Source organism: Marmota marmota, unplaced genomic scaffold, assembly GCF_001458135.2.
Source record: "Marmota marmota marmota unplaced genomic scaffold, marMar, whole genome shotgun sequence".
Taxonomy (NCBI): Eukaryota; Metazoa; Chordata; class Mammalia; order Rodentia; family Sciuridae; genus Marmota; species Marmota marmota.
In genome coordinates this window covers 1,391,238-1,401,907 of record NW_026000253.1, presented here as the reverse complement: position 1 = coordinate 1,401,907, position 10,670 = coordinate 1,391,238, and the positions used below count along the sequence as shown (strand labels likewise).

Sequence of the window (10,670 nt, the reverse complement as noted above, 5' to 3'; positions counted from 1 at the left end):
ATCTCCAGTATAAAAACAAAAATAAAAACACAAAACCCGTGAATCAGAAAAACAGACCATTTATTACTTATTATACCCCAAACCAGCAACCAGAGGAACTAACATTGTGCGTTGATATTTCATGCCCCAATTTGTACAGGGCTGGATGTTTCCTGTGGGTGCCTGATGGCAGCATGGGAGAAGAACCTAAAATGAGGAGACTTGAAGATGTTCAGAAGCTATTGACATACTTGCCTGAGCTCCTCTCCATCAGATTCCTCATTATCATGGAATGTCAGCAATCTCTTAGTTGGAGGTGAGGGTAGCATTTCTAGGTTACCCTGAACTGTCTCAATCTTTCTGGAGTTATATATTCTTTAATTTACTGTTCAAACATGCCCTTGGCTCAGGCCAGGAATACACATAAACCTGAGCAATCCATGAAGACCCTCCCCCAACAATATGAATATGCCACACTTTATCATCCACTCTTGGGGGTGGATGTGCTTTTGATTGGTTTCCAGCTTGGGGTGATTATGAATAAAGCTGTTTATAATATAAGCATTCTGTTCTATCTTTGGTTAACATTGGTACATGTTCTTTTTCTTAAAATTTTTTTTTGGTGGTAGAAAGAAGCAATACATTTATTTATTCATTTATTTTTATGTGGTGCTGAGGATCAACCCAATGCCTCACATGTGCTAGGCAAATGCTCTACCACTGAGCCACGACCTCAGCCCATTTTTTTTTTTATTGGAGATTGAACCCATGGCACTCTTTCTTACCATCTCCATCTTGTCACACTTTCTCTGCCCATCTGTTTTCATTTTTGTTTTCAACTTTTGTCTCAACTATCTCCATCTCCTTTCTATTAATCTTTTTCCTTTTTTTGCTTGTTGTACCACTTCTTATGTCTCCGGGTATCACTCTGCATCTGTCTCTCCTTTGATTTCTCTGTAACCTCTGGTGCCCCTATGTTCCCCAGGCTGGCCTTGAACTCCTGGGTTCAAGAGATCCTCCTCCCTTACCTTCCCAGTATCTAGGATTACAGGCACATACCATGGTGTTCACCATTGCACCCACCTTTTTTTCTGTTGGTATCTTTCTCCCTATTCTTCTGATTCTTCCTGTGTGTCTCTCTATTACCTGTCTTTAATTTCCCATGTCTGTCTTTCTCCCTAGCCTCTCAGGATCACTTCCTTTTTATTTTATTTTTTAAATTTATTCTAATTAGTTGTACAGGACTCAGGATCTCTTCTTGATCAAGTGGATAGGGTGACCCTACTGTCAGGGTTTAGACCCTCTTCCTCTTCCTTGATTAAGCCCATCTCTTTAGAACACCTTGCCCACCCAGTATTTTCCCTTTTCCCCATGCACATATGTGGATGGCAATTCCAGGGGCTATAGGGAGTGTGAGAACCATCAGCCAGGGAGATCAAAGCAGAAGAATGGGGTAGAAGAGCTGAGTGACAAATCAAGATAGATGGAGACAAAGATGGGAGTGAGGCAGGGAGGAAGTGTGGAAGAGACTGGAAAAACCTGAAGGAGGGCCACTGAAATCCTTGGTGGATGTAGATGTTAGTAAATAGGAATAAATCAGAGATGAAGGGCTGGGGGTGTAGCCTAGTGGTAGAGCCAGCAATTAGCCTGAGAGGGCCTATGGGTTCCATTCCCAGCACAGTAGGGGCGTATTTGAGAAAGAGAATGCAGGTGAAGCACTTGTGTGTTTCCTTAAGGACCCCAGTTAGAAGGTAAAGGGCCAGAGGCCTGAGGCAGGCTGGCCTGACCATTCGCTGTGGGTCCAGACTCTCAGTACAGTAGGTACCTCCATGCTGCCACCATGGGAACCACTCACACCTTGCTTGCTCTCCTGCATTTGGCGCTGCATATACTGTCTCCTCCCTGCTGCATTTCTGACCCTTACAGAGATTCCTGTTACTCCTCTACTCCTCTGTCTTTATTCTTTCTCCTTTTTTTTTTGTGCCAGATATTGAACTCAGGGACATTCAACCACTGAGCCACATCCCCAGCCCTATGTTTTTTTTTTTTTTTTAATATTTTTTAGTTGTTGATGGACCTTTATTTTATTTATTTATTTATGTGGTGCTGAAAATCGAACCCAGTGTCTCACACATGCTAGATATGCACACTACCACTGAGCCATGACCCCAGCCCCCCCCCAGCCCTATTTTGTATTTTATTTAGAGACAGGGTCTCACTGAGTTGCTTAGGGCCTTGCTAAGTTGTGGAGGCTGGTTTTGAACTCATGATCCTCCTACCTCAGTCTCCCAAGCTGCTAGGATTAAAGGCATGTGTCACCATGCCCTGCTCTCTCCCTCTTTTTTTCATTTATCTCTTGCATGTCTCTTTCTGCCTCCACCTCTGTATCTCCCTATGTGCATCTCTTTGTTTCTACTTCTCATCTCTCAACTCTGTTGTCTCTTTTACCTTCTCTCCATCTCAGTCCCTCCCTGAATCTGACCCTATATTTCTCTTAGGAAGCTGACACATGCACCATAATCTGAAGCTGCCCTACAACTCTTTCTTTCCCTCCTTCTCATTTCAAGTTTATTAAAACTTTAGCAGTACAAATTACCCAGGGTGCAGATTCTTTATTTTCTAAGCCTCACTTTCTAACCCCTCTCCTTCATATTTTAAATCTGGCATCAGCCTACCCTATCCCAACTAGAGGCTGGAGGAACTACTGTAGGAAGGGGCCCTGAATGTTACTTGGTGAGCAGGCGAGCCACCTACAGGGGCCCAGACTGCATTGGTCCAGTTGCCCCCCAGTGGTGAACTTGAATGGATTCCCAGGCACGAGAGGAGGGCTGAGTGCCATAGCATTTGGAAGTGCCTTAAGGGATGGGACCTTAAAGTTGGATGAGGTAGAATTTAGAGGCTACAGAGGATGGGGAACCTGCAGATAGTAAGGGGTTTGTAGGGCCAGGGCCCATTTAAAGGGGACCAGGGAGATAGTGTAGGATTGTGTAGAGGTGGTAGGTTCTGCATTTGCCTTAGAGGGCAGCATGGAAAGATGGGCAAGGAGTAAGGCCGGTGGACTCATGGAAAAGAAAGGCCTGGAAGAGGTAGTAAGCAAGGTGAGGGCTGGAAGTAACCAGCAGACTAGACCAAAAAGGCCACTGGAATAATCCTGAGTGGGATGAGGCCTAGGAGTGCAGAAGGGGTCCAGAAGGCACTGCTGCTCTAAGTGCCTGTGGCACCAATGGTTAGGGGTCATACCCCAAGGCTCCAGCCATGTTCCTGGTGCACACTAACCCCACCTTGCCCTGCTTTTCTCAGGCCCTTGGTGGGGTGGTCATGCACTACCTGGCACTATCATTCATGCAGGAGGCATAGTGGCTCTGTCACCTTTGCATCCCTATGAACCAATATTGTACCAGGGAAAGGGCATTTCCATCAAGTTGCAATGGCTTGCAGATAGGAACAGGTTTTGTCTCCCATGAGGTCATGTGTACTGGAGCTGTTTGTGTAAAGGAAACCCTTGATTTCTCAGGAAGCTTTTGTGCCTCCCTGTGGCATTTGCACCCCAATGGAGAGTGTCTGCCTCAGCCACATAGGATTTACATATAAGTGACATCACGTGGGTGTGATGTCCATCCAAAAAAATATCTTCCCCATTCATTTCCTATCCTGAAATGAAAATTAATTTCTAGTTCTTTTATGGTTGGCCTGAACAAACAAACAACTAAGCCAATCATGGTGAGGCACACCTGTAATCCTAGCTACTCTGGAGGCTAAGGTGGGCTAAGACAGTGATCCAAACAACTGACAACACTGCATGATCTACTCTGTAGAAAAGTATCCCTGTGATAGAACGGGAGACTGACACAGGAGACCTTTTTTTGAAGAAACCATATCTCCCTGACACCAACTTCCATTCTAGGGCCACAGTGAGACCACATTGGATGGGGATAATTTTTGAAAATGGGGTGACTGGTATCTAGAAAAAAAGGGCTTCTTGTAAGGTCAATTTCCCAGCCTTGGCCATGGGAGCTTATGGAGGAGGGGTCAGGATAGCAGTATGTGTATGTGTACAGTGTCAGGGGTACAACATGCACAAACATGTGCACCCCCAACAATCCCTGTGTTCGTTCGTGCACTTCTTTTCAAACATGTTCCTGTCTGCTCATTCATTGTTTGGCTCCTGCACACCCTTATGCATGTACCCAATTCTTATCTTCATGCACTTCTCCCTTCCTGCTCATTCATCCCATAAATGTTTATTATAGCCCATTCATGGTGGGACTCTAAGTCCTAGGGCTTCTGAGTCATGAAAAGGGCTCTGCCCTTGTCCTGAGAGGGAGGTCCTGGGAGTGCATAAACAGGCATTTCAAAACTGGCTTTAAAAAACTCATCATGGTGCAACACGAAGAAGCTGGGATGAGAACTTATTACATGTGAATGTGGGACTAGGGTGCCCTGAGAGAGGAAAAGGGAATCCAATCCGTCTGTCAAGGCCACTGGGATGCCCCACCCCCAACCTGGGACAAGGGAGCAGAATAAAGGCCCTCTCTGGAGAGTCCAGGGCTAACTGAAAGTCAGCCCTCCCTTAGAGGTGAGAGAACCGAGGAGCAGCTCCCATAGTGGTGGTGTCAGGTGGCGGCTTCCTCAATGATATTGCTGACAGCTGGGAAAGTCTGTGTCTGGGGTATCCTCCTTAGGGGAGAGCTGGCTGGGGTCCTCTAGCAATGGGGGTACTAGAGAAGGGAGAATGATGTTAGGACGATTGGAGGAGTACAGGTAGAGCATTTTCTGCCTCTCTCCCTGACAATCGTCATTAGGTACTCACCATTGCGGAACTGTCGGGAGGTAAATCGAGTGAGGAGGATGCTAACACCCTCAACGAGGGCTAATAGAATGCCCCCCATCATCGCTGAGCCCACCATTGCCAATGGTCCACCTGAGGGGTGAAGAAAGAAAAAAGTGAGGGCAGGCAGAACAGTGTGGGAGGCTCAAGGGTCAGGGATGAGGGGGCACTCACTGCGGGCAGCCAGCACAGCCCCAGTCACTGCACCATTAGTGATGGAGTTCCAGGGATCCTCCCTGCCTCGCAGCTGCACCAGGCCACAGTCCACGGTTGAGAACAGGAACCCCCACACTGCAAAGCTACCTGTATGGGGACAGAAGCTTAATTAGTGTATCTGGGAAATCCCAAAAACCATATCTTGAGGTTTGGGGAGTTCTAAGGCTTGAATTCTCTGGTCAAAATTGGGAAAAAAGAGTCTAGGGGTGTAGCTCAGTTGTATAGTGCTTGCTTAGCATGAGTGAGGCCTGGGTTCTAACTTCTGCACTACAAAAAAAGAATGGGAGAAAACCTGATATAAAGGAAGGAGAGCAAACTCCCCTGAAATATTATGTCTGTTCACATCCTTTGTAACTTCCACTTCAAGCCATCTTTAATTGTCATTGATGAAAGAAAAGTGGCACAGGATTGATCACACACACCTGGGATAAGACGCTGGTTTATTGTCAGGAGCCTGACAAGGCTGCTCTGCACAAAGACAGGGACAGCAGCAGCAAGCTAGGGAGAGCAGCACAACAACCCCTTGAATGTTACCTTTTATAGGCTAGAATCATGGCCTCGTGCTAGGGGCAGGTTTAGTCTGGACTGACAGACATAGTAAGTATCCCCTCATCTTGTGGAAGGCGAGTTTGTTTCTTGGGAACAGAGACAGGCAGTTTTCCTATCTCTCAGAGGGCAAACAGGGAAACCGGCATGTCCCTTTATCTTCTCAAGGAGAGAACAGGGAAACCAGTACGTCCCCATCTCAGGGGCCGGTAAGTTGTCTCCTATCTCTCAATGAGAGAAGAGGGAGAGACCAGCAGGTCTCCAGGCTAACAGGTTTTATCTTGGGCTACTTTGTATTCTTGGGAATAAGAACAGTATTCATAAAGTGGGGGTGGGGAAAAGGAAGATGGCTGCAATTATGCTAACAATTGATATTCCCTTCACCTTTATAAGGAGGTGACAAACGTTACAAGCATATTCATCTTTTATATGGCTTTTAATAGGCAACTTCAATTTTATTTTGGCACCAGGGAGCCACATCCCCAGCCCTTTTTATTTTTTAAGACAGGGTCTTGCTAAGATGCTTAGGGCCTTGCTAAATTGCTGAGGCTAGCCTTGAATGTGTGATCCTCCTGCCTCAGCCTCCCAAGTTATTGGAATTACTGCACCACTACTGCACCACTGGCATACATCACCATGCCCAGCACAACTTTGATCGTTTAATCACTACAGACAGCTGGATTTCAGGCCTTGATTTCAGGGAGAAAGAAACAGGTCAGGAAAGTCAGTTAATAACATAATATACACCTGGGTATGGTGGTGCACACCTGTAATCTCGGCAACTTGGGGGGTGGAGGCAGGAGGATCACCAGTTAAAAGGTCAGCTTGGGCAATTTAGCAAGACTTTATCTGAAAATAAAAAAATATATATATATATATATTTATTTTTCAGTTTTCGGTGGACACAACATCTTTATTTTATTTTTATGTGATGCTGAGGATCGAACCCAGTGCCCCGCTCATGCCAGGAGAGCGCGTTACCGCTTGAGTCACATCCCCAGCCCCTGAAAATAAAATTTTTAAAAACTAGCTAGAACTCATTAGATTTCAGTGGTGGAGAGCTTAAACAGCGTGCATGAGGCCCTGGATTCAATTTCCAGCACTATCACCAGGGAAGAAAAGTATATATAGGTTAAACATCTCTAATCCAGAAATATAAAATGCTCCCAATCCAAAGCTTTTTGAGTATGGACATAACACCACGAGTGGAAAATTCCACATTTGCCATCACATGATGGGTCACAATCAAAATGCAGATGAACTAAAACTACTACAAAAATTAGCAGGGTGTGGTGGTAAGCACCTGTAGTCCTAGGTATTCAGGAGGATAGGGCAGGTGTATTACTTGAGCTCAAGAATTTGAGACCAGGGGAGCTGGGGTTGTGGCTTAGTGGTAGAGCGCTTGCCTCGAACGTTCGAGACCCTGGGTTTGATCCTCAGCACCACATACAAAAATAAACAAGTGAAATAAAGGTGTTGTGTCAACTAAAAAATAAATATTAAAAAAAAAAAAAGAATTTGAGACCAGGGCTAGGGTTGTGGCTTGGTGGTGGACTGATTGCCTAGCATATGTGAGGCACTGGGTTCGATTCTCAGCACCACAAAAAATTAATGAAGTAAAGGTCCATCAACAACTAAAAAAATAAATAAGTTTGAGACCAGCCTGGACAACACAGTGAGACTCCACCTTTTAGGGTGTGGGTGTGTGTGTTGCTGAGAATCAAACCCAGGGCCCTGTATGTGCTTGGCAAGCACTGTACCACTGAAGTAGATTCCCCAGTTCCAAGACCTCATCTCTTAAAAAGTAAGTCTATAGGACTGGGGATGTAGCTCAGTGGTAGAGTACTTGCCTAGAATGACCTAGGCCTTGGTTTGATCCTTAGCACTGCACAAAAAAGAAAAAAAAAAAAAATATATATATATATATATATATATATACATATATATAGTTACATGTGTAAAGTTACTTTTGGCCTATCTATATAAGGTAATATATAAAGCACAAATTAAATTCCTATTTATATTTGGGTCCATTCTTAAGATATCTCATTAGGCATATGCAAATATTCTAAAATCTGAAAAAACTCTGAAATCCAAAATACTTCTAGTCTCAAGCATTTTGGATACTTGTAGTTAATATGTTTGAGGGATTATTGTGTTTCAGGACCTATATGAGATACTGTTAGTTGACATTGTTAATTTTAAATTAGTTAATATTATTTAAGGGTTTGTTTAGCATAGCAACCAGCACTTAGTACCAAGTAAATCAGTAAATTACAAAACTACTGATAAGGTGGTTAATGTAATCATCATCACCCTATTATAGATGAGGTTCAGAAAGGCATGCTACTAGCCCAAGGCCACAAAACAGGGAAGACATGGGGGCTATATTTAAACTCTGGAATCTACATTCTTGCTCTTCCATGTTTAATTGTTTGGAAATGTCACCTCCATTGGAAGAACTCAGGCAGAGTCTGAGCTAAAATCTGGACCTCCCACTTGCATCTGTCCCTAAAGGATCGACTTCCCTCAACACTACCATCATATTTCCTATGGCATTACAAGACTCTCACCTCCAATCTGGGGTGCATGGATCCTCACAGTGTTGATACTACTCCTTAACCGATGTTGAATTCCCTGGGAAAAGTAACAAAATGAGTAAGGGCAGAGTTGAGGCCACTGGCAGGATTTCTAGCCTTTAAGAGAGGAAAGAGGGGGCTGGGGATGTGGCTCAAGCGGTAGCACACTCGCCTGGCATGTGCAGGGTGCTGGGTTCGATCCTCAGCACCACATAAAAATAAAATAAAGATGTGTCCACCAAAAACTAAAAAAAAAAAAATATATTAAAAAAAACAGAGAGGAGGGCTGGGGATATGGCTGAAGCGGTAGCGAGCTCGCCTGGTATGCGTGCGGCCCGGGTTAGATCCTCAGCACCACATACAAACAAAGTTGTTGTGTCTGCCGAATACTAAAAAAAATAAATAAATAAAAATATTTTTAAAAAAAGAGAGAGGAAAGAGGTGGGCTTGGGATGTAGCTCAGTGGCAGAGCATTACCTAGCATTTCTGAGCCCCTGGGTTCAATCCTGAGCACCACACATACAAAAAAAAAGAAAAATAGGGAAGGACACAGGTGACCTAATAGATGTGGAAAAGCAGCCAAGAACTAGGGGTCTTGAGGGCACTCTAGCATAGGTGTTGCCAAAGTTGGGTTGATAAGTTCTAATTAATTCCTTTGTACACTCATTCACTCAATAAATGGCTAATGAGCACCTACTAGGTACCAGGCACCACACTGCAGGGATACAGCAGTGAACAAGGTAGATTTGGTCCCTCTCCTCTCAGAGCTCATATTGTAGTGGGACAACAGATCCTGAGCAAATAAATGAGACAGTTTCAGACAGTAACACAAACTCTAGAAAAAATAGGATGAAGAGATCTGATAGTGACTGACGAGTCAGGAAAGGCCTCATTAAGGTGGGAGCACATGTGGGGCACTGGGAATGTAGCTCAGTGGTAGAGCACGTGCCTTCAGGAGGTCCTGGGTTCCATGCCCAGCACCCCCAAAAAATAAATAAATAAATAAATAAGGAAGGGAGCAGTATGTGCTAAGATCCTCAGAATGAGAAATGTGAGCAAAGATCCAGGAAAGAGCATTCCCAGAGTTGAGGGGAGGGACAGAACTAGAGGTAAAAATTGTAGAGATCTTTGAATGACATTTGATGAGATATTCTGAGCAGGTAAGAGAGCAAGAGACAAAAATGTTTATGTTAAACCAGGTGCATGCCAGTAATCCCAGTGGCTCAGGAGGATCCTGAGTTCAAAGTCAGCCTTAGCAATGGTGAGGTGCTAAGCAACTCAGTGAGACCCTGTCTCTAAATAAAATACAAAATAGGGCTGGGGGTGTGGCTCAGTGGTCAAGTGCCCCTAAATTCAATTCCCAGTACCAAAAATAAATACATAAATGTTTTTATAAATCAAAAGGGTTTTATTTTCGCAGAGTCTTTAGAGGACTGAGGCAGGAGGATTCAAATTTGGAGGCTAGCTCTGGCAGTTTAGCAAGATGCTGTCTCAAAAGAAAAAAAATAACAAAGGCTGGGGATGCAGCTCAGTGGTACAATGTCCCTGGGTTCAATCTCTAGTAGTGGGGGAAAAAAAGGATTTTCTCAATTGTAAGACTTTATTCTCTCTGCCAACTAAACTCCTGTCACTTCCCTATATCTAGGTTTCTAACCCAGAATCTGTCTTTAGGTAAAATCTGTCTGGCTTTGCATACACATTTAGGATTTGGAGACTTTTTTTTTTCTTTGCAGTGCTGGGGATCAAACCTGGACTCAGGCATGCTAGTAGGTGCTTTACTACTGAGTCATACCCCAAACCCTAACTACTGTTTTGAAAGTATACTATTTTCACAGAGCAGCTCTAGATGGGTGGAAGGAAGACAGGGGTCTGTGTGTAGTTCCTCCAAAATCCCAGGTCCAGAAGCCAGGCCTAGCATACAGTAGGTGAGCAGGTACCAGAATGAATAAGTGCACATGGAATGGCTGCTCCCAGCAGTTTTCAGAGCAGCATTCTGTATAAGAATGTCTTCTGACCCCCAACACCAGTGAAAGCCAGGACTCACAACAGGGGCATTGTGGAAGCCCTTGATAGCCTGGAAGACTCCACCTCCAATGACACCCATAGTGAAGGCTCCACCACAGTCATCCACAGTTCGCCATGGGCTGCAAGCAGGAAGGGAAAGATGGAGTTAATGCAAGCTGGTCACCCCAGGCCCCAGCACCTGGACTCTTTCAAACTGGGAGAAACCATGTCACCAGAATGGGAAGTTCATGCAGCAGAAAAAAACACTTCAGATAGTAACAAGATAGCCAGGTTTGATGGCACATGCCTATAATCCAAGTCACTTGGGAGGCTAAGGAGGACCCCAAATTCAAGGCCAGTCTGGGCAATTTAGTAAGACCCTACTCAAAATTTTAAAAAGTAAGTCTGGTATGGTGGGTGCATGCCTATAATCCCAGCAACTCAAAGTCTGAAGCAGGAGGATCACAAGTTCAAGGCCAGCCTCAACAAATCAGTGAGACCCAGTCTCAAAAAAAAAA

General features: G+C 44.5%; 1 protein-coding gene across 2 annotated transcripts in view; it reads right to left on the bottom strand.

Moving 5' to 3' along the window:
- Window positions 1-2,251: 2,251 nt before the first annotated feature.
- The window catches only part of Timm17b (translocase of inner mitochondrial membrane 17B), a 10,179-nt gene continuing 1,760 nt past the window's right edge, over window positions 2,252-10,670 (bottom strand). Inside the window, exons 2-6 of one of the 2 annotated variants that reach the window (XM_015506454.2) lie at window positions 10,193-10,292; window positions 8,143-8,206; window positions 4,982-5,110; window positions 4,790-4,900; window positions 2,252-4,697 (exon numbers count right to left, since the gene is read on the bottom strand). In XM_015506454.2, coding sequence (XP_015361940.2) covers window positions 4,609-4,697; window positions 4,790-4,900; window positions 4,982-5,110; window positions 8,143-8,206; window positions 10,193-10,292 — 493 coding nt within the window. In that variant the 3' untranslated portion in view covers window positions 2,252-4,608. Of the gene's footprint in view, window positions 4,901-4,981; window positions 5,111-8,142; window positions 8,207-10,192; window positions 10,293-10,670 lie in introns of both variants that reach the window. The other variant, XM_048796604.1, reaches the window with a different exon arrangement.